Genomic DNA, 23,211 nt, shown 5'->3' with positions numbered 1-23,211 from the left:
TCTCCAGCCCTGCCCTCCCCCCAGTAGAACCTCTCTTATGACAAAGAAGCTTGATGTTGCCCTGGCAACTGCACGTGTGTCATACTTGGTGCTCACCCCTGGTGAGAGCAGGAAAAGAGCGTTTTCTCATGAGTCCCCCTGGACCAAGATTCTGTTCTTTCCCTTTCTACTGGTATCATCTTCACAGATACTGTTCTCTGCCTTCTGCTTTTTGCCCCTGGCCTCAGTCCATGCACAATTGAGCCTGTCTTTGCCCATTCTGGGGACTGTTAGATGCCCCTGCCCACTCTGGGACTCCTTGTTGTTGACCTGCCGCAGGGCTCCTCGCTCTTTGAGGAAGCTCTGCGTCTTTCCTTCATTTCTGTCTAAGGGCCCCATAGAGGGGGGACCCACACGCTCTCTCAAAGTCCTCAGTTAACGATGAATGAGGGGAAGATAAATCCCAGACAATAGCCTGGTCCCTCTGCTGTGGATGGAGAAGGGAGCTGCGATGGATTTGTCACTGTCAAAAACTTGTTGTCTTGATTCTAACCCATCTTGTTGAGGGAGGCTATAGACCACAATAGATAGGAAGAGACTTTGCTAGGGGTAATGTTGCTGCCTTTGCTAACAACTTCTCCCCTTCACCCTTGTTTTTAAAGCTGTAGCAATGGAGCACCCGGCCCACTATCCGGACATCGCCAAAAAGGCCTTGAGAAAGGCTTTATCCCTCTACCTGCAAGGAGAATCCATCGATGTTGCAAAGTTCAGGTGAGGAAGGGAGGAAGTGCTTGCACTTCTGGGCCAGGTCAGCTTAGCAGACATGGATCGAGTCCCCACTCTAGAGATAGCCTGGCAGAAAGCGCAGCCTGCCCTTTATGTGTCCCTCACTGGGCCCCGAGGTCCATGGAAATGACTCCAAGACTTGCTGAGGGTAGGGAGGGTGAGTCTGCAAATTCAAATACTTGGGACAAGGTCTGTGCTGACCAGCTTGTGCTGGAGTCCATGCCTGGCACTCTGTCCAGTTCCTCTATCTTTCCCTTTCCCCAAGGAGTCAGGGCAAAGAGGAAGTACAGCTTGCCTCTGTGTGTTAGTCTAATGTCAAGGATCGCTGGGGCAGCTGCAGAATCGCAGGCTGTTGTTACTTGAGTTCTTTGTGTACACACGTGGGGGAAATAGGCTACTTGTCCTTTCCTCTGCGAAATCTCCTTCCGGACTCCCTGTTCAAGAGTACCAGACAGCACCCTCCTGGAAAGGATCCTATATTTTCTTGCCTGCTTAAGGAATCCAAGAGCTTCTTTAAGTTAATAATCAAGAAAAGCTTCTTAAATAAATTGGACCAACACACAAAACGGAATGACCCACAGCCCTGTGGGATGAGTCAAGTCTGTCAGGCCCGGATGTTGTACTTGTGAACCAAGAGGGCCCTTTGGATCCTGGGTATCTCGTATCTCATTGATCCCCTAGCCAATGAGGGTCCGTTCTCTTTTGGCATATATTTTCTCTTCTTTGATTGCCAGCAAATGTCTGCACAGCTTCATTAACCTTTCACTGCCAGACGAGGCACTGAGTACAGATGTATGTTCCCTGCAAGACATTTGGAGTACCTTCGAAGTTGCCCTTCGTGTGATCAGCCACTCGGTAAGTCACGCTAAGCTAGACACAGAAAACCAACCTCCAGCTGTCCCAGCTTCAGACTCACCTGTATTTTTCTCTACTTCTCCTCTAATTCAGGCCCCAGTCCAGAACTGCCAGAGACAGTTCCTCCTCCTCCTTCTCCCACTGCCACCAGGGATCATTCCCCTGGCCCCTGGTCAGATCACATCTGGGGTGGTATTACGCTTATCCCATTTTAAGAAGGTGCCTTGATGAGCTGGGCAAGTAGGACAGTGAGGAGACTCAAAACTATGGAGGAATTGGGAGGCTTGAGTTGAGAGAATTGAAGATTTAGTAGGGACCCAAAACACGTCGTGTAGAAGAGGCACTGAATGTTGGTCGGGAACCAACAATCCCTGCCCTCAAGGAGCCCACAATCGAATGGGAGAGACAATATGCAAACTCTGTATAGTAGGCAGGATAAAATGGGGGTTGATCTCAGTGGGAAGAAGGCATGAGAATGAAGGGGGACCACTAGGGTCTGTACAAGGTGAGATTCTATCTGGGAGGCAGAGGCGAGGAGGGAGAAGCACTCCAGTCTTAGGGGACAACCTGAGGAAATGCCAGAAGGTTGGTGCCACTGTTGGGAAGGAAGGTGTAAGGAGACTGGAAAGGCAGGAGAGTTGTGGGTTAGGTAGGGCTCTGAATGGCAAGCAGAGCATTTTGCATTTGATCCTGGGGATGAGAAGAAGCCACTAGTTTACTGAGTGTGGGGAGGGGCTGACTTGGTCAGACCAATGCTTTAGGAAGATCAACTTGCCAGCTAAGTGGAGGATGGGCTCGAGTGCGGAGAGACTTGAGGCAGGCCGCCTGACCACCGAGGCTATTGCAGTAGTCCATGAGAGTGATGGCAGTGCCAGAGGAGAGAAGGGGACGTATTCAACAGATCTTGCAAAGGTGAAATCAGCAGTGCTTGGCGCAATAGATTGAATATGATAGATGTGAACCTGGGGGACTAGGAAGATGGTGGGGCCCCCTACTATAATAATCGAGAAGGTCGAGGGGGAAAGGGTTTAAGAGAAAAGTTAATGAGTTCAGTTCGGGACATACTGAGTTTAAGATGGCCGATTTGCAGTCAAAGAGGCAGCAGCAGAGAGGTCAGGGCTGGCTAAATATCATCAGATATTTAGAGAATCAGCAGCAGAGAGACAGTTGCTCAATGCCTGGGAGCAGACGAGATCCCCAAGTGAAGTAGCATAGAGGGAGAAGAGAAGAGGGCCCAGGACAGAGCCCAGTGGTGGAACCCCCATGTTTACTAAGTGTGACCTGAATGCAGATTCTCAGCAAAGGAGATGGAAGAAAGAAAAGAGCAGTTGGTAGGTAGGAGGAGAACCAGGAAGGGATGGATTGGGGGGAGGAGGGTCAGTATCCAGGAGAAGGGGGCAATCTGTAGTTGCAGAGAGGTCAAGACCAATGAGGGCGAGGAAAAGGCCATTGGATTTGGCAAGTAAGAGATCAATTAGGAACTTTGGAGAGAGCAGCTTCAGTTGGAATGATGAGAAGCCAGACTGTAGAGACTTAATGGGGTGAAGGGAAAGGAAGTGAATGGCCTTATCAAGGAATTAAGCCACAAAGTGGAGGAGAGAGATGGGACCGTAGCAGAAGGGATAGATGAATCGATTGAGGGAGCAATCTGCATGTTTGTAGTCAGGAGGAAATCAACTAGTAGACAGGGTGAGACTGAGGATTAGGGAGAAAGAGAAGGTGATCAAGGGAGCAATATGCTAGAGAAATGGGATGGGAGGGTTTTGCCTTGGCCAGAAGAAAGGTCACTTCTTCCTGGTGGATGGAGGACATAGGGAGAGGGAAGGTATCTGAGTGGCATGAGATGAAGAAGAGGGAGCTCTTGGGAAATGGCCTCCATTTTTTTTTTTCAGTGAAATCCAAGGCAAGGTTCTCAGTTGAGAGTGGGAGGAGTAGGGAAGAAAAGGTTTGGAAAAGCAGCTACGGTGAGTGGGATAGCGAGGCCATTAGGCAGGTGCAAAAGGATTCCCTTGCAGCAACGAGAATGCAGTAGTGGACAGAATCGCATGGTTTTATGATCTTCTTCAGCTTTGACCAACAGCACGAGAGCAGGAAGGAAGGCGGCGACCGTGATTGGAGCAGTGCAATCTAAGCTAAGCCTTGGCAGGGCAGGAGAGGCAAGGAACCCAAGAGGAGGATGGTAGAGAGTCAGACTTGTTCGAAAAGTGGGGAGAGAGAGGGTAGTCGGGGCCTGAGTGAGTCTGGGAAAGAGCCGAAGGGTCAGAGGTAAGGCTGAGGAATGGGGCTAGAGGTTGCAAGACAGAGGGAAAGGATAACAAGGGGGGACATTGATCAGATGAGGGAATTCTAGCATTGCTGGAATGGTGGTGCTGGATGATGGTGGGACCAAGGGGATAGCCATCTCTGGAAGTAGCTCAGGTAGAGTGGAGGGCATGCAAGCTGGGAAATGAGGAAGCTGAGGAACTTGAGGGAGTGTCGGTACTGACTGAGGTTCCCTGGTGTGAGGGCAGGAGCTGGAGAGAAGAGACTGTGAGCCAGGTACTAAACTAACTGAGGAAAGAAGGGGATTGTCCTGGTGGTCCATAGACCAGAAGGGGATAGAGGGAGAGCCAGGAGGATTTTGACCCTCCCACTTTGCCCAGTGAGTCCAGGGAATGGGTACAAGTGCAGTCAGGTCTCAGGGCTGGAAGGAGAGACCAGGGAGGCATGGGAATTGGGGGGGGGGCAGCCAGGTCTCAGTGAGTGAGAAGATGGAGTAGGGGAGAGGAAGAGGTTCAAGAGGAAGGCTGTTGTCTTTCCTGCCTAAGCTCGACTGCCCATATACAGATAGCTTTAAATCAGCCTGTATGGGCAAGTGGACCAAGAGAGTGAGATGGCACAAGTTGACACTGACCTGTGTGACCTTGAGCAAGTCACTTAACCTTCATGAGTCTCCTCTGAAAAACGTGGGTTGTTGGCCTCTGTGAGGTCATCAAACGAAATTGATGGTTTTGCTAGGTATCTTCCAGACTGTGTGTGTGTGCGCACGCGCGTGCATGCACGTACACACGTGTCAATTTTCCTAACTTTACCTTAGTGGTTTGGGAGACTTTTTACTGTTCCCTTTAGGGAAAAGAGTCCATTTCCAGAAAAGCTCTGAGTCTCACCTCAACCTTTGAACATGTTTTCTCTACTCACCCAAATGGCCTGAGCCCCCTTTTCCAGTGAGTAGTGGGGATGTGGAGGAGGAAGGGCATTCAGGGTTACATTCTCTTGTGGCTGCTCCCCCCCAATAGCCTGGCTCTGGTTTTTGGGGTTGCAGAGTGAAAAGAGCCTTTCAGAGAGCCCCTTGTCAGAGCTCAGTTACTTTCTCAGTTCTTTGGATATATTTTAGGCTCCATTTTCCTCCTGTTCACCTGCCCATAGGCACTGGATGCGCTTGCTTTTTAGGTGGAGCTCAGTTTGCCAGCTGGGCTATCTCGCTGGTGTGCCCTGCTTTGGTTACTGATGTGCCTTTTCCCATGGCCTGTTTGTTTTGTTCACAAGAACATCTTGTACACATTTGCTTTCTCTAGTTTCCATTCACTCTTTATTGATCAGATGACCTTTATCTCTGGCATCTGCTGACTGTTCAAGAAAGTCTAAATACCTAAAGAAAGCTGCCAAGTGGATGCAGAAAGAAGCCACTCCACATGTGACAAAGGCGTGGCTAAAGACCAAAGTCATGTCCCCAAGAGCAGCTGGGGAGGGTGTTCAGGTTTTGGAATGGCTGTCCTCCATTCTTGGCCACTGTCACCTCCTTCGAGGTTTGATCCTCAACTTGTCACTTCCCTCACTGGGAGACTTTGTGTTAGCCCAGAAATGGACTCTCGCAGTCTCCTCTGCTGTTATGTAGAAGGACTTCCGCTGGCCTTAGAGGAAACAAAAGAATTTTCTTTGGCCCTTCTGCCCCTGTTAGCTACCTACCGTCACATCTCTCTCCTTGCTTTTACTGCCAAACATACCCAAAGAACGATCTGTACTTCTGGCCTCCATTTACTTCTAGCCCACTCACTCCTAAACTCCCTATTCTTTGCTCACCAAGTGGCCACCTCTGCCATTGGCAGTGACCTTGTCTCTGTTTTCATTCTCCTTGACCTATATAAACCACCCTCTTGAATTCCTTTCTTCTCATTCCCAAAGCTCTTCCCCCCTGTGATCCAGGCCTGCTTCATGGCTGTAAACATCTCCTTAGAAGTCTACGTTTCCTCTTTTGAATTCTGATCCCATCGAGCTACTTACCAATTGCATATGACATCATTGCTTGAGACTCATCATTCTCCTGTGAGCCCTCCCTCCTCCCCCAATTCAAGGCCATGAGTCACAGGGTTACTTGCAAACTATATTCTGTTGTCTGTCTATATTCAGGAGGTGTGGAGGTGGGTGGGTGGGGGAGGGGAGAGGTGTGCACTAAACTGAGACATTTGGAGCAGTAGCTCATATACCATCTAGGAGCTGCCTGGATCAGGGAGAGGCTTCGGAGGTGGCCAGCCTTGAAAGAGGATAGGAGAAGGAGAATCCCAGGCATGTGGAGTGAACATCACAGATATGGACACCAGAAGTAGAGTGGTAGACATAAGGGAAGAGAAAAAGCTGGTTTGGTGTAGGATTTGAGAATGCAAGAAAGGGAATGATGTCCTCTGAGGCTAGAAAGATGGGGGGGAGGGGCTAGAGATCCATCCTACAGGGACAATAGCTAAACAGAGGAGGCAAAATGAAGCCATGCTCAGATCTGTGCTGGAATGGGGAGGGCCTTGAGGCAGAACAACATTCAGGGGGCTGTTGTAATAATCCAGGTGAGAGGTGGTAAGAGACTGGTCTAAGCTGATAGCATGAGTGAACAGAAGAGCTCAGATGCAAGAGACCCACATGAAGGTAGAGATGGCATCATTTTCAGATGAGCATTAGGCACTGAAACTCTCAGGAGAAACTGGGATGAAATGTATATATCTGTGTAGGAACCAGAGTCACCCTGTGGAAATTGATGAGATCATGAGAGAGAGTGCAGAGGGAGAAGGGAAGAGGGTCTAGGGCAGTGCTGGTGAACATTTTTGAGGTCCTGTGCTCAACCTGCAACTTCAAGCCACTTGTGAGCCCCCCACATTACCCCAGAGAGCAGAGCAAGGAAGTGTTCACTTTGGGTGCCTAGGAAGAGGGGGAATGGAGCAGCTCCTCCTGTGCCAGCATGTCACCAACACTGATCTAGGGCAAGACCTTGAACAATACTCATGGTTAGGCTTTGGTATGTTTTCCCCCTTTGAGGGATTCAGTTAGGACTTGTACCATTTTCCAGAAATCAGTTTATTTAAAGTGTATTTTTGTTTTGTTTGTCTTTCTTGTTATTTAAATTCTGCATTTCTTACTTGGGTATTTCATATTTAATTCCCCCTTTTCCTGCTTGAGTTGATGTCCCAGGGAAACAGTTAACATCTGGCTCTCTGAAAAGCAGGCCATGCTTTGAAGTTGAATTTGCACTATTACCATTTTCTTTATCGTATTCTTCCGTCCACACAATCAACAAAGCAAGAAACCAAACCCTGATTTTTGTATGTAGCATTTGCTCTTGGGAGTTGCTTCTTGCTGGTTCTAGCACATCCCTCATGTGGTTTTTGATTCCTTTTTCAATCCTTGTGAAGTCCTCCTTCGACATTTTTTATCAGGGTAATTTACCTTTCCTCTCACTTAAGAAAAAAATCAATGGTTCATTGATTGAATGTCTCTTTGCAAAAAAAAAAGCTTTGGTTAAGAGTTCAATAGTCTTTTCACTTTAGCTCTTTTTTTGGCCTCAAAAATTCCACTTTTGTGCTTGTTTAGGAATCATTAAACTTTGCTGATTGGATTGTTTTGCTTGTTCCAGGCTCATGGGGTTCATTGACTTTCTCTCTCTCTCTCTCTCTCTCTCTCTCTCTCTCTCTCTCTCTCTCTCTCTCTCTCTCTGTCTCTCTCTCTCTCTGTCTCTCTGTCTTTCTTTCCCTCTCTCTCTCTCTCTCTCTCTCTCTCTCTCTCTCTCTCTCTCTCTCTCTCTCTCTCTCTCTCTTTCTCTTTCTTCCTTCCTTCCTTCCTTTCTTCTTTCCCCTCTCTCTTTCTCCCTCCCTTCCTTCCTTCCATAGGAGGTCAGACAGATCCACTTTCCTCTAATGACTGCTTTAGCCCTCATTGTAAGGTTGCTCTTTAGGCTCGTCTGTTGTGTCGGACTCTTGGGGACCCCTCTTGGCAAGGCTTGACCATTTCCTTCTCCAGTTCATTGGGTAGATGAGGAAACTGAGGCAAGCATGGCAAAATGACTTGCCCAGGGTTACACAGCTTGTGTCTGAGGCCAGATTTGAACTCAGCAAAGATTAGTCTTCCTGACTTCAGGTCCTGCCTTGTCCATCGTTTCATTATCGTAGTTTTCTTTAATATAATTATGTACCATCGAGTTGCCTTGTTTGTTTCCCCAGACATTACTTCAATATTGGAATGTACAATAGACCCTGCCTCCAAAAGCGAGTCCTAGAGAGGCAACTTGAAATCTAGTAGAAACAGTTAACAACTTCAGCCAGGTTGCAAGATAGAAAATAAACCCCCCACAAGTCACCAGCATGTCCCTATATTACCCAAAAGCCCAGTGAGAAAAGATAGAGAAATTCCATTGAAAATATGTACAGAGAGGGGCAGTAGGTGGCTCAGTCAGTGGACTGAGAGCCAGGCCAGAGATGGGAGGTCCTGGGTTCAAATGTGAAGAATCTTGCTGCCACCCACTTGGCCTTGCTCCATTGGCAGTAGGATAGAAATGAAGGGTACCAACCCCGCCTCCCTTTTCTTACATTTCAGGAAGAATATCCACAGGTGGAAATTCTTTGGCTGATGACCAAAGCCTGGAATACTGGAGTCTCTCAGTACAAAGAGGGCATGTATGCAACTGCTGAGAAGTGGTGCCATCTGGGAATTCGTTTTCTTGACCACCTTGGTTCCCTAAAGAAGTGCTATGAAGGCCAGGTAAGACACTGTGCTAAGTGCTTTACAAGCATGATCTCATGGGATAGTAATAAGGGCCCTGAGAGACAGGCAGATGCTTAGGTGACTTGTCCAGGTTCACACCACTAGTTAGTACGTGAGGCAGCTCTTGATCTCAGGTCTTCCCCGTTTCCCAGGAGTGAGTTGGGAACAGAAACATCATAATGAAAGGGAGGGGGCGCTCGACCTCCCAGAGCTTGTGAAGGGACCTTGGGATGAAATCTTCAAGCAGGTCGAAGGGCTGCCAGGGAGGCAAGGGTCAGTGTAGTGGAAGTAAAACATGGCCAGCTGCCATCCAAAGGGGGATGGCCTGGCTCAGGAAGTAACCAGAAGAGCCTACAATCACCACATAGCACTTGGGAGGTTTTCAAAGAGTTCTCCATGTAGAATTCGATTTTAGTAGTGCAGGAAGTCTGCAAATGGAGACAGACTTCCTGTCAGGAATAGTGAAGAGTTCCGCCTTGGGGGAGAGGCTTCACCAGTGAGCTTTCGGGTTCCTTCCAACAGGAAGCTTTTATGATTCTAAGGCTAGGAAACAGGAAGAATAAATAGAGGGAGAGAGAAGAGTTGGGTTAAGTTCAACCAAGGGACTCAAATGATACTTCAAGGCCACTTTGACAGGGCCTGGCCCAAAGCAGCGACAGTTCTCAAACGGCAGTATCTTAGAAGCCTGTTTGATCCGAATGGGTAAGAAAGCAAGAAGTTTATCATCTCCTTCTGTCCTTTCCAAAGGCGGGAGAGCAGCGACTCTGGCTTGGGAATATCATGCCTACTTTCAGACTTGCTCGAGGTTTATTCCAATTTTTCCCGAATTGCTCTTCTTTCTCCTTTTGGATTCTTTGCTTTAAGGGATGACTTGGGTAGAGAAGATGGGGAGGATATATTGGGAAATGCTAAGACAGACTTAAGAAAACGTGGGAGTTAGTGCCCAAGTCAAGCCTCTCGGTCCTCGCCCTCCGTCGACTTACCAGGAAGGTCCTATTGGGGGAGGGGGGCAACTAATGCACAGCAATGGTTTTCCTTCACCTCTGTCTGGCCCTGAGATACAGGCCTAATGCAAGAGGGACTTCCCACCCCTCCTGCCATAGAGCAGCTGTTAGAGCTTAGGGGACACTCGGAGTCACAAAGGCTCAGCCTCATCACAGGAGCTCAGCTGCAACTGTCCTTGGTTCCTTGTCGGTTCTCTAAGCTTGTTTGGGGTTCTGTTTCCCAGATGGCCGACCTCTATGGGGAAGTCCTAACCAAGGTGGAGAGAGATAAGAGCTTGCCCCCCAATGAAGAATAGAGCTGCCAGAACTTGGAATGAAGAGAGGTACTCAGGAGCAGTGTCTAGGTCTGTTCTTGGAAGTAGTTGAGTCATGGGGTTAGATGGAATGAATAACGTGACTGTTGGGGGAGAGGGGAAAGCGTTCTTGAGCATTGGATTCAGTTGTTCTGGCTAATAAAAATGGCCGTACCTCCTTGTTGTGTTTGGTGCCACGTCTCTGCCGTTCATCTCAGGGAGAATGTTTTGGAAGGTGGGTGGGGGCTCTCAGCCATTCCTCCCAGGTCCTGCCTGTGAGTCTTCTTCAAGCTCCACTTCTCTTCAGGAAATGCATCTCTCCTTCCCTAATCACCCCTCCTCAAGAAACAAATGCACAGGGAAGCACTTAGTGAAATGGCATATTGCCCCAAAGTCATTCCTAAGTTGGGAAAAATACCCCTTCTCCCCTAGTTTCAGTCCCTCAGAAAAGAAGAAGGGCTGGGTGTGAGTCATGTCAGATGTTTCCAAGTCTCTGCAGGACAAGGACCAAGGGGATCGGGCCAGGGAGGAAAATGAAAGGAAGTCCAGCAGAGTGGGAAAGGTTGCTGGGGGAGGTGGTGCTCCGCCATGCCTGAAGTCTTTAAATACACCCTGGTTGAGAGTATGCTTGTTTGGGCCAAGGTGGAACCAGAGAGTTCTGTTTCTACTATGGCTCTCAAGGGTTCTGCTCTTGTGGCCTGACATCTCATTTAGTGGCCTATAGTCAGTCTACAGTGGTGTTTTCCAGATGCAAACTGGGATTGGGAGCTTATAAGGTCAGACGAGGAAGACAGCAATGAGACTTTACCCTAGACTTGTGATGGTAAACCTATGGGCACATGATCACATTTGCTTTACAAAAAATAGATCTCTCTGGTGGAGTCAAGATGGCGGCATAGAGGCAGCGAAAGTTCAGACCTCTGAAAACCCTTCCTTACTGATTAAGAACCAAATGCTCCTAGGGGACTCAAAACCAAATCTAACAACAGGACAGAGCTAAGGAACCCTCCTGCTGGGCTCAACTTAAAAGGTATGCCCCCCAAAAGTCTGAATTCGAGAACATTCCGGTTTAAGGGGAAGGAAGAAGGACGATCCCAGGACACTTCCCCCCCCCTACAGTACTGAGCCTCCAGCAGTGGCTGGAATCTCTCAGCTGGCAAGGACACTAGTCTGGAAGGGAGTACCTTGAGGGTAAAGCTGTGCCAGACTCAGGACTCTTGAACACAGGCAGTGGGGAAGCAGAGAAGAAGAGCAGAGTAGGCAGCCTAGTCACAGCCTAGACTCCATTCCCCCCCCCCCCCCCCCCCCCCCCCCCCCCCCGCCCTTACCAAGGTTTTGGCCTCAGGGCACATCCAGCTCTGCAAGTTCAACTCTGCTGGGCTTAATCTTATCAAACCTTCAGAGGGAAAGGAAGCTCAAGCTCCAACACCCCTCCCCTACAGACTGCTCTGAGTGCCTTGCTAAGCTCCAAGGGTGAAGATCGACAGAAAAGCCCAAACCCACAGATCCAGCACATAATGAGAGGAGCAAGAATGCAGACAACTCCAGGGGGGAAAGAAGGGTAAAATATGAGCAAACAGAAAAAGGAAAAAGAAATTATAATTGACAGGTTCTATCTAGGCGATGAACAAAGAGCAAATGTAACAGAAGAGGATCAAGGAACACCAAGCAAAAACCCAGAAACTCCAGCAAATTGGACACAGGCTTTGGAAGAACTCAAAATACAATTCAAAACACAATTAAGAGAGGCTGAAGACAACTGTGAAAAGAACTTAAAAAGCAAGATAAGTCATCTGAAAATAGAAAATAGTGTCTTGAAAGCCAAAATTAATCAGCTTGAAAATGAGGCAAAGGAGATGAAATATGAAGCAAAGAAGATGAAAGATGACCTCCAAAGAAAATCAGACCAGAAGGAGGATGACCAAAAAGCCAGGGATGAAATTCAGTATTTAAAAACCAGAATACAACAATTAGAAGCTAGCAACTTCACAAGGCAGCAGGAAACTATAAAACAAAATAAAAAGAATGAAAAAATTGAGGAAAATAGGAAACATCTCATTCACAAAACAGAAGATTTAGAAAATCGTTCCAGGAGAGACAACTTAAGAAACATTGGTCTACCAGAAGACCATGACAAAAGAAAAAGCCTGGACATAATCCTACAGGAAATTATTCAAGGAAACTGCCCTGACATCCTAGAACAAGAGGGAAAAGTGGAGATTGAAAGAATCCACAGATCACCTCCTGTACTTAATCCCTAGCTGACAACACCCAGGAATGTTATAGCCAAATTCAAGAACTACCAGACCAAGGAAAAAATATTACAAGCTGATAAGAAGTCATTCAGATATCATGGAGCTACAGTGAGGTTAATATAGGATCTGGCTGCATCTACACTGAAGGACCAAAAGGCGTGGAATATGATATTCCAGAAAGCAAGGGAACTAGGTCTACAACCAAGAATCAACTACCCAGCAAAACTGACTATATTCTTACAGGGGGAAAGTATGGTCATTTAATAAAATAGACTTCCAATAATTCATAAAGAAAAGACCGGACTTGAACAGAAAATTTGATGCCCAAACACAGAACCCAAGAGAATCATCAAAAGGTAATTAAGAAAGGGGGAAAAAGAAAAACAAAAAAACCCTTCTTTTTAAGGGACCCAATAAGTTAAAATGATATGTATCCCTATAAGAAAAGAGGATATTGATAACTCTTAAAAATTATCACCTGGGTAGCTAGAAGAATTATACTTAGAACACAGTGAAAAAACTGCATAGGATGAAATGCCAAGACATAAATATGTATATAGATATAGGCATGCATAAATATATATACATATACATACATATATATATATATATATAAAACCAGAGTTTTAAAAAGAGGTTAATACTAACAGAAATGGGAAAAGAAACAAAATGGGGCAAATTTATGTCACAATGAAGTGCATGGCGGGAGAGAACATCAATACACTGGAAGGGTAAAGAGGTTGGAGATAGGAAATGTTCAATTCTTATGTACACTGAAATTGACTCAAAGAGGGAAGAACAATCAAATATATTGGGGCAGAGAATTGATTTGCACCCTATAGGGAAGTAGAAGGGAAACAAACTGACTGGTGGGGAGGGAAGCAATGCAAGGGAAGGGGTGGAGGGGTAGTTTTAAAAGACTGTAAAGAAAATAAGAGGGGAATGAGAAGGGAGGGGGGTAGAAAGAGAAGTAAAATAAGGGTGGGAATTAGGGGGACTGATTAAAAACAAAACACTGGTGTAGAAGAAAATAGTGAAAGAAAGTGCAGGAATAGGAGTGGAAATCAAAATTCTGGGAAATACACAGCTGGTAATCATAACTCTGAATGTGAATGGAATGAACTCACCCATAAAACCCAAGAGAATAGCATAGTGGATTAAATGACAAAACCCTACCATATGTTGTCTACAAGAAACACACATGAGGAAGTTAGATACACATAAGCTGATGTAGCCAAATCTATTGGGCATCAACTGAGAAAAAGAAGGCAGGAGTTGCAATCATGATATCTGAAAAAGCCAAATAGATCTAGTCAAGAGAGATAGGGAAGGTAATTACATCCTGATAAAAGGCAATATAGACAATGAGCAAATACCAGTACTCGAAATGTATGCACCAAATGCCATAGCATCCAAATTTATAAAGGAGAAACTAGTGGAGCTCAAGGATGAAATAGATAGGAAAACTATACTTGTGGGAGACCTGAACCTTCCTCTATCAGAACTAGATAAATAAATAAATAAGAAAGAGGTAAGAGAAGTGAATGAAATCTTAGAAAAATTAGAGTTAGTTAGATATGTGGAGAAAAATAAATAGGGCCAAAAAGGAATACACCTTCTTTTCAGCAGCACATGGTACATTCACAAAGATTGACCATGTATTAGGGCATAAAAACATTGCAAACAAGTTCAAAAGAGCAGAAATAATAAATGCAACCATCTCAGATCACAATGCAATGAAAATAATAATTAGTAAGGGTACATGGAGAGGTAAATCAAAATTTAATTGGAAATTAAACAATACAATTTTCCAAAACCAGTTAGTCAAAGAACAAATCATAGACACAATAATTTCATTGAAGAGAATGACAATGATGAGACATCATTTCAAAACCTATGAGATGTAGCCAAAGCATATATTGAGTTCATATATTAACAAACTAGAGAGGGCAGAGGTCAATGAATTGGGCATGCAAATTAAAAAACTAGAAAGTGAACAAATTAAAAATCCTCAGATGAAAACTAAATTAGAGATCCTAAAAATCAAAGGAGAAATTAATAAAATTGAAAATCAAAGAACTATTGATTTAATAATATTGGAAGCTGGTACTTTGAAAAAACAAATAAAATAGACAAAGTACTGGTCAGCCTAATTAAAAAGGAAAGAAGAAATCCAAATTAACAGCATCCAAGATGAAAAGGGAGACCACACCTCTAATTAAGAGGAAATTAAGTCAATCATTAAAAACTATGCCCAATTATGTGGCAACAAATATGGCAATCTAGGTGACATGGATGATTACTTAAAAAAATAAATTTCCTAGACTAACAGAGGAAGAAATAGATTACCTAAACAACCCCATGTCAGAAAACAAAATTGAACAAACCATCAAAGAACTCCCTAAGATGGATTCACAAATGAATTCTATCAAACATTCAAAGAACAACTAACCCCAATATTATACAAACTATTTGACAGAATAAGCAAAGAAGGAGTTCTACCAAATTCATTTTACGACACAAATATGGTACTGATTCCAAAACCAGGCAAGTCAAAAACGCAGAAAGAAAACTATAGACCAATCTCCCTAATGAATATAGATGCAAAAATCTTAAATAGGATACTAGCAAAAAGACTCCCAGCAAGTCATCACGAGGGTTATTCACTATGACCAGGCAGGATTCATACCAGGAATGCAAGGATGGTTCAATATTAGGAAAACCATCCACAGAATTGACCATATTAACAAGCAAACCGACAAAAAAATCACATGATTATCTCAATAGATGCAGAAAAAGCCTTTGATAAAATGCAACACCCATTCTTATTGAAAACACTAGAGAGCATAGGAACAGAAGGGCCTTTTCTAAAAATAATAAACAGTATTTATCTAAAATCATCAGCAAACATCATCTGCAATGGGGATAAACTAGACGCATTCCCAATAAGATCAGGAGTGAAACAAGGATGCCCATTATCACCTCTATTATTTAACATTGTACTAGAAACACTAGCAGTAGCAATTGGAGAAGAAAAAAATTGACGGTATTAAAATTGGCAATGAGGAGACCAAGCTGTCACTCTTTGCGGATGACATGATGGTCTACTTAAAGACTCCTAGAGAATTAACCAAAAAGCTAGTCGAAATAATCAACAACTTTAGCAGAGTTGCAGGATACAAAATAAACCCGCATAAATCATCAGCATTTCTATATATCTCCAACACATCTCAGCAGCAAGAATTAGAAAGAGAAATTCCATTTAAAATCACCCAAGACAATATAAAATACTTAGGAATCTATCTGCCGAGACAAACACAGGAACTATATGAACACAACTACAAAAAACTCTCCATACAATTAAAACTAGATCTAAACAATTGGAAGAACATTGATTGCTCATGGGTAGGATGAGCTCACATCATAAAAATGACAATCCTGCCCAAATTAATTTACTTATTTAGTGCCATACCCATTGAACTACCAAAAACCTTTTTTACTGAATTAGAAAAAACCATAACAAAGTTCATTTGGAAGAACAAAAGATCAAGGATATCCAGGGAAATCGTAAAAAAATACAAAGGAAGGTGGCCTTGCAGTCCCAGATCTCAAATTCTATTATAAATCAGTGGTCATCAAAACAGTTTGGCTAAGAGACAGAAAGGAGGATCAGTGGAATAGACTTGGGGGTAAGTGACCTCAGCAAGACAGTTGATGATAAGCCCAAAGATTCCAGCTTTTGGGACCAAAACCCACTATTTGGCAAAAACTGCTGGGAAAATTGGAAGACAGTATGGGAGAGATTAGGTTTGGATCAACACCTCACACCCTACACCAAGATAAACTCAGAATGGGTGAATGACTTGAATATAATGAAGGAAACTTGAAGCAAATTAGGTGAACACAGAATAGTATACTTGTCAGATCTTTGGGAAAGGAAAGACTTTAAAACCAAGCAAGAGCTAGAAAAAAATCACAAAATATAAAATCAATAATTTTGATTACATCAAATTAAAAAGGTTTTGTACAAACAAAACCAATGCAACCAAAATTAGAAGGGAAGCAACAAATTGGGAAGCAATCTTCATAACAAAAACCTCTGACAAAGGTCTAATTACTCAAATTTACAAAGATCTAAATCAATTGTACAAAAAAATCAAGCCATTCTCCAATTGAAAAATGGGCAAGGGATATGAATAGGCAATTTTCAAATAAAGAAATCACAGCTATTAATGAGCACATGAAAGTGCTCTAAATCTCTGCTAATCAGAGCGATGCAAATCCAAACAAGTCTGAGGTATCACCTCACACCTAGCAGATTGGCTAACATGACAGCAAAGGAAAATAATGAATGCTGGAGGGGATGTGGCAAAGTCGGGACATTAATTCATTGCTTCTGGAGCTATGAATTGATTCAACCATTCTAGAGGGTAATTTGGAACTATGCCCAAAGGGTGATAAAAGAATGTCTACCCTTTGATCCAGCCATAGCACTGCTGGGTTTGTACCCCAAAGAGATAATAAGGAAAAAGACTTGTACAAGAACATTCATAGCTGCACTCTTTGTGGTGGCCAAAAATTGGAAAAGGAGGGGATGCCCTTCAGTTGGGGAATGGCTGAACACATTGTGGTATATGTTGGTGATGGAATTCTATTGTGCTCAAAGGAATGATGACCTGGAGGGATTCCATGTGAACTGGAAGGACCTCCAGGAATTGATGCAGAGTGAGAGGAGGAGAACCAGGAGAACATTGTACACAGAGACTGATACACTGTGGTACAATCGAAGGTAATGGACTTCTCCATTAGGGTCAATGCAGTGATCCAGGACAACTTGGAAGGATCTACGAGAAAGAACACTATCCACATTCAGTGGGAGCAGAAACACAGCAGAAAAACAACTGCCTGAATATATGTGTGGAGGGGATATGGCTGGGGATGGAGACTCGAAATGATCGCACTGGTGCAAACACCAACAACATGGAAATAGGTTCTGATCAAGGACACAGGTAATACCCAGTGGAATTGTGCATCAGTTGTGGGAAGGCTGGGTGGAGGGGAGGGAGGGAAAGAATATGATTCTTGTAACCAAGGAATAATGTCCTAAATTGACAAAAAAAATGTGTATCTCTTTTTCTGTCTTGGACAAGTAATCAGGGTACTTGCTTTCCCACATCCCTCCATCACTGACTGCTCCCATCTTTGCCAGTTAGCAGTGTGAGGGGAAACTGAGGCTGTTCCAATGGACATGTCTGTAGCTGTGATTTGGAGTGGGTTTTCCTGGGAGATTATAGATATAGATGTTCCTGGGGGTCAGTTATTTGTCAGCATTTGAGTCAAGAAGGGTTTCCCCCTGAATTTGTTTTAGCCGTTTATTTTTGTGTTTGTCTTAAATAGGAATTCTCTCCTGAGTGCTAGTTGTGAAGGAACTTCCTACTGTTCTCATTTCTTCTGACTCTGGTGAGAACGTCTATATTTGGGTCACACACGCGTTTGGAGCTTATTGTGCTATGTGATGGAGGGTGTTGGTTTAGCCTGAGTTTCTGCCGCAGTTCTTCCCAGAAATCGAGTCCGTCCCCAAGCCCCTTTGGCTTTAGGCTGTCACACAACGAACTGCTACAGTCACTCATTGCTGCTGCTTCTCTCTTAGTCTACTTTCTTCTTTAAACAGAGCCAAATAATTTCAGGGACTTTTGCTCCTAATCGAATTTGAATCTCACTTATGTCTTGCCAACTTCATTTACACTTCTCATTGAGGGTCTAGGTTTTTTATTCTTCCAAATAAGTTGTTTTCTTTGTGCCGAAAAATATTCTCTAGGAAGGGGTGGCTAGGTGGCTCAGTGGATGGAGTCAGGTCTAGAGACCTTGGGCAAGTCACTGGACCCCCATTGCCTATCCCCAGTTGCTCTTCTGCCTTGAATCCAATACACAGTATTACTTCTAAGACAGAAGGGAAGGGCTTAAAAATCCCTCAGGCATTTTTGTAACACTGAAGCTTTATTATTTAGGTAGCATTGCATTCTGACTCTGTTGCTATGATCCAACCATGAGCATTGACTACTCCAGCTCCCTCCCCTTGGTTTCTGTACGGAATGCCTTGGGAGTTTCCACTGTACCTCTTGTGTGGGACTCCGCGGACTTGGCTACCTCTCAGACATTTGATGGCTTTTGTTGGTACTGTACAGAATGCTTCCTCCCCAGTTCCTAGGTGTTTTGTGCGGACACACGTCACTTGTCACTCACTGACGATGGTTTTCTCTTGGCCAATGATCAGGCCTTTTGTTTTGTTTTCTGTGTCTGTTACCAGAGTATGGGGGGGGGGTGCTGTCTCTCCGGGGATTCCCCTTTTTATGAGCCTGGCTGGGTTTGGCTGGTTCGGGCAGGTTCTTCCTGGTATTTCGGAGCCCCTAGTTTGCTGCTTGCTCGATTCTGCTAGTCTTTAGTGTTAACTACTCACTTCAGCAACCTGCTTTGGGTGTGTCCTGTAAGGGGCCGTTGGAGCATCTTTGACAGAATTGTTCCTCTTAGCTTTACAGGCTTGGGGCCTCTCTTCTATCTGGCTATGCCAAGCATGTGCTCAGTATTCCTACTCAGCCTCGATTGGTCAGTCCAACATTTCATTCCCTCGTGCGCGCGTGTGGAGAGGGAGACCTGCCTGGGAGGAGTGTGCTAGTCTCCTGCTAGTTAACTGGGAATGGCCCTTGGTAGCTGGTCCAGCTCTGTCTTTCAAGAACTTGCCCACTGTCCCATTTGGAGTGTGATTTTTCCAGCCTCTCTGGTTCTCCCCCAACCTAGATTTTAGGGAACACGCGGGATGCTGCAGGCGTTGTCAGTGCCCCTCCCCTTCCCCTCTTGGCCCCACCAGTGGTGGGCTTAAGAAACATTCCAGCTCAAGCATTTGAAACAAACATTTTTTCAAGCAAAGGTCCTCTGAGCCACAGTTCATTGCCAACTATTGTTTATTAAAAAATATACGTCTCCTTGGAAGGAACAGTGGTAAACTGACTCGCGTCCAGGTTACCTTTAGTCTTTGCCTTTTTTCTCTGGGAGGGAGTGAGCTATGTCCAGAAATGCATGTTCATTCACAGCAAGGAAGCTGCCTTTCTATGCTAACCCCTTCCTTCCCTGGCACCTCAGCCTTGGACAGCTAGTCTGTGTTGCTGGTAGAGTAAGTTGAATGACTCCCAAATTTGGCTAGTGGTTCCTAACTGTCTTAAGTACCGAGGTGGGGGGGGGCAGGGATTTACGGTGCTCCAGCTGCCATGGGCCAGGAAAGTAGGGTGCAGTGCACCAGCTCTGGAGCCTAGACACTCCCACATTCTTCCCCACAGTGGATAAGAGTGAGACATGGCAAGGTTACCAACCCTAGCCAGGCACGTGGCTTTCAGGGGGAGAAGAGGGATAGAGCCCTGTCTGTGCTTTTTGTTTTGCTCTGGTCAGGCCTATCAGGAAAGGGCTTCTGCTGCGGCATTGTGGGCGTACGCCCTCAGGAAGAGCAAGGATGCTTCATTTCTCACTGTTACATGGATGTAGCTCTGCAGCTCAAAAACTGTCAGCTAACCAGCTGCTGGGGAGGAGATGGAATAAAGGCAGCTGGAGAGCGAGGTCTCATCTAGTGGAGTGCTGAACCCTTCGCGCCCCACCTCCCCAGCCCCCCCCCCCCCGGGAGCTCTGCAGGTCACTCACTGGCCAGGTCTGAGCTACTTCGAAAGAAAACCCTCCCAACATCATACAATGAGATGCTCAGTTAGCAAAGGTGACACCCGAAATCAGGAAAAGGCGGACACAGCAAGTAGTAGGATGTGTTTTGGTTTTAGAGCAGCTTCAAACGGACAAAAGGAAACCTCCATGCAAACAAGTTTGGCAGGGTGGCGAACACTGTGCACTTTCAGAGGGAGCCCAGGGGCTGACCCCCACCCCGCCTGTGGAAAACAGACAACAACGCTCAGCTCTCAGGAGGGTGGCTGACCAGATGTGGCGGCCACCGCATTTAGTACCATTTTCCCATCACTTTCCTGCCAATTCGGCATTGGAAAGTTTAAAAAGCTCTTTCAGTACCATCAGGAAAGTCCCTAAATTAGGCTTTTCTAGTCCCAGCTCTGTGTGTGTGTGTGTGTGTGTGTGTGTGTGTGTGTGTGTCTATATATATATATGCATATATATATAATAACTTCTATATATTTCATATAAATTACATAGACATATAAATAAGATGCGTTCAGTTGCCATTTACATCGCACTAGTCAGACAGAGCCTGGAGACAGTGACACAGATGGAGGAGGAGAAATCCACGTTTTCTGTCCTGAGTCTATCGACAATCCATCAGCCGCCTTCTCTGCTGCTTGGTTTGGAAAGAAAAACAATGACTGACGGAGTGGCGCTGGAGCTGCTCCCGGGAAGGTCCATGCAGGAATGGGCACAGTCACGTGATGAGTGGGATGACATCATCCCAACAGAAAGAAACAGGACTAGAAAACTCAATTTTGCAACAGATCTAAAAAGGGGGCAGGAACAGTAGTCATTTGTTCTCCTGGGAGAGAGACAGGAAGGGGGGAAGAAGAAGGGGGGGCCTGGGTTCTGCTCACAAGAAAATGGATTTGGGGAGGGGTTGGGAGGAGGCGAGGGGAGGTGATGGTCTTCAGAGTTTTTCCGGGGAGGGGACCCAAATGTAGTGGCCAGACTGGTCCTCGATAATTTGTTTGATTTTGTTATAAATTTCCTCCAGCGAGTCACCCTGTACGATGGCTAAAGAGAAGAGGGGAACAGTTAGCACGGCGCTGTTGGGGCACAAAGTGCCCCCCCCCATTGCTTTCTGAAGTCATCAAAGGATGTGCTACATTTATTTTGATTAGAGGTTACCATTCCAGAGCAGCTTTTGACCCCTTGCTCTAGAGGCTCACTGCCACCCCCCTTAATGAGCAACAGGTCATGACCTGCTCTAAAATAATCCCAGTGGTCCAGCTGATGTTTTGGTAATTTGCTAATTATCAGAGGAAACAAACCCCATCCAAAGCCCAGTTTCTTCTGCCTAGAGTTTGGGGAAGATTCGAACTCCCAACCAATCCGGCCTCTCACCTGTGAAGTATTCGCCAAACTCCTGCTCAAGTTTCATGGCTTTGTCATAGATCTTGTTGGCCTGTTCATATGTCTGTCTTCGGTTCATTTCGCTGCCAGCCATGGGGAGGAAAGAACCACTGTCAGGCTGGGCTTTCCATGGCAGAGGAGCGGGAACAGGGAAAGGTGGACATGGCCCTCCCTCCCCCCACGTAGAAAACCACTTACACAAGGGCTTCCACAGACTTGGGTTTGATGAAAACAGCCACAGGGTAAAGCTGCGCTTGCTGCAGTCTCTTGATGGCATTGCCAGAGACATCTAAGATGCAGTGCTTCCCCTGAGGGAGAAACGGGACAGAAGGCAACTGTAAACCCAGGCCCAGGAGAATGACCCTGAGCTCTAGGAAGAAGACAGAGCAACTGGATATCTGAGCAGGGGCCTGGGATGGCATTGCTATGGCCAAGGGGAACAAGCCTCCCCGTGAGGAACCAGGTAGAGGTGAGGTGCCCCGGGCACTGTTTCCTCTGGTCTCACCCTCTCTGCCACTGCTCGCACTGACTGGATGCTGGTGCCATAGAGATTGTCGTTGAACTGTCCTGCTTCGATGAATTTGTTCTCCTGGATATCCTTTTCCATCTGTTCCCGGGACACTACAAAGTGATAGTCTTGGCCATCCACCTCGTTTTCTCTTCGAGGCCGAGTGGTGTCTAAAAGAGGAACATTGATTTAGGGCAGGCCCAGAGAGAAGAGGAGTCCAAACCCAGGGCTCTTCCTACCGACACCACGAGAACATACATAAGTCAGTTCAGGAGTCTTCTCACTGCACTGTCCCAACCAAACACGCCCCTGAGTCTGACGACGGACCAAGTGACCAACGGGCCCTAACCATCGGGGGTTCTTACGTGGTACACAGGATCCAAATTTATGTGGGAACTCAGAAATCAGGTCATCATTGACTCGGTCCTTCATTGGGCCCAGGATGATCACTGGCCTTGCATAGTGAACTAGGGAGAACGCACATATACAAGGTGAGTGCTTAGTCACGGGGGCTCCCCCCCACTCCGACCTGGCTTGGCCCCAGGCTAGGGTCAGTAGCCCATAAACCAGAGGAAGGTCTACTTACAGGCCCATCCACCCAAGCCCCTTTTATTTGGGGAGGCTTGAGTTGCCAAAAGTACCTCTGTGGTTGAACAAGGTCCCAAGAGCTCAAGAAGTGGTGGTGCCAAAAGACCACGGAAGGGCAAGGGAGCCCTGGACCCCCCCTCCCCAACCCTGTTAGCCCCACTAGACCAACCCTTTTGCATCTTTAGGGATTTGTTCTGTTTAAAGCCCTCTTAAAGTAGAAGGAAGCCCTGCTATGAGTGGCATAAAAGGCTACGGCTGAATTGCCTTTGCCAAATAATGTAACAAAATAGTGGAGAAGAAGTGAGCCAACCAGGCGGGTTCCTGCTCCCTGGGCCCTTCTTTCAGGCCCCCACTAGGGCAACCATTCATCAAGGGCTTACTTTCTTGCCGTGTCACTGGCTCATAGGATAAAATTGTGTCCTCCTGTCCTTCTGAAACAAAGAGGGAAAAACTTCTTAGTGTTTCTTTAGGCTGCCTCCCAACCAGGATCAGAAAACTGCTCCAGGGATCAAAGGAATCTGAAGCAGTGACTCCTCTGTCATTTCTGGAAGCCCGGGCCCACTGTGACATAAATGTCCCTCGCTGCAGAAGAAGGGAGTTGAAGCGGATGCGACATCCTCGCTGCCTGGTGCCAGAGCCTCCCCCTATACCTTCGGTGGTATTTGGCGAATACCTACCTGGCCTTTGGAGACAATGCAAAGGCCTAGGCCTGCTCTGGTGCTCCACCCCAACCCCCCGGACATTCCAGGTATCCCTTCCATTTATCTACCTGGCTGGTTTGGGTGGCACAAAGCAACTATGTCTGAGTCAAGGCTTCTCCAAAGGTCGAAGCCCCAAAGGAGACCGACAAGGTTCAGGCG

At 45.9% G+C, this 23,211-nt stretch overlaps 2 protein-coding genes across 14 annotated transcripts in view; one reads left to right on the top strand and one right to left on the bottom strand.

The window, feature by feature from the left end:
- Positions 1–10,099, top strand: part of TEX11 (testis expressed 11) — a 212,543-nt gene extending 202,444 nt beyond the window's left edge. For all 5 annotated transcript variants that reach the window (XM_056809469.1, XM_056809470.1, XM_056809471.1 and 2 more), the window contains 4 exons: positions 642–750; positions 1,500–1,620; positions 8,452–8,616; positions 9,848–10,099. In XM_056809469.1, the coding sequence (XP_056665447.1) occupies positions 642–750; positions 1,500–1,620; positions 8,452–8,616; positions 9,848–9,919 (467 nt within the window). In that variant the 3' untranslated portion in view covers positions 9,920–10,099. The remainder of the gene's footprint in view (positions 1–641; positions 751–1,499; positions 1,621–8,451; positions 8,617–9,847) is intronic.
- A 9,013-nt stretch (positions 10,100–19,112) lies between these two features.
- The window catches only part of DLG3 (discs large MAGUK scaffold protein 3), a 107,581-nt gene continuing 103,482 nt past the window's right edge, over positions 19,113–23,211 (bottom strand). For 7 of the 9 annotated variants that reach the window (XM_056809282.1, XM_056809285.1, XM_007507602.3 and 4 more), the window contains 6 exons: positions 22,732–22,782; positions 22,129–22,230; positions 21,761–21,933; positions 21,454–21,563; positions 21,247–21,338; positions 19,113–20,916 (listed from right to left, as the gene is read on the bottom strand). In XM_056809282.1, the coding sequence (XP_056665260.1) occupies positions 20,810–20,916; positions 21,247–21,338; positions 21,454–21,563; positions 21,761–21,933; positions 22,129–22,230; positions 22,732–22,782 (635 nt within the window). In that variant the 3' untranslated portion in view covers positions 19,113–20,809. The remainder of the gene's footprint in view (positions 20,917–21,246; positions 21,339–21,453; positions 21,564–21,760; positions 21,934–22,128; positions 22,231–22,731; positions 22,783–23,211) is intronic. The other 2 variants (XM_056809284.1, XM_056809281.1) reach the window with 1 other exon arrangement.

The sequence above is a fragment of the Monodelphis domestica genome, chromosome X (assembly GCF_027887165.1).
Source record: "Monodelphis domestica isolate mMonDom1 chromosome X, mMonDom1.pri, whole genome shotgun sequence".
Taxonomy (NCBI): Eukaryota; Metazoa; Chordata; class Mammalia; order Didelphimorphia; family Didelphidae; genus Monodelphis; species Monodelphis domestica.
Note: the sequence above shows the minus strand (reverse complement) of the source record. Positions and strands in the feature narration are given on the sequence as shown.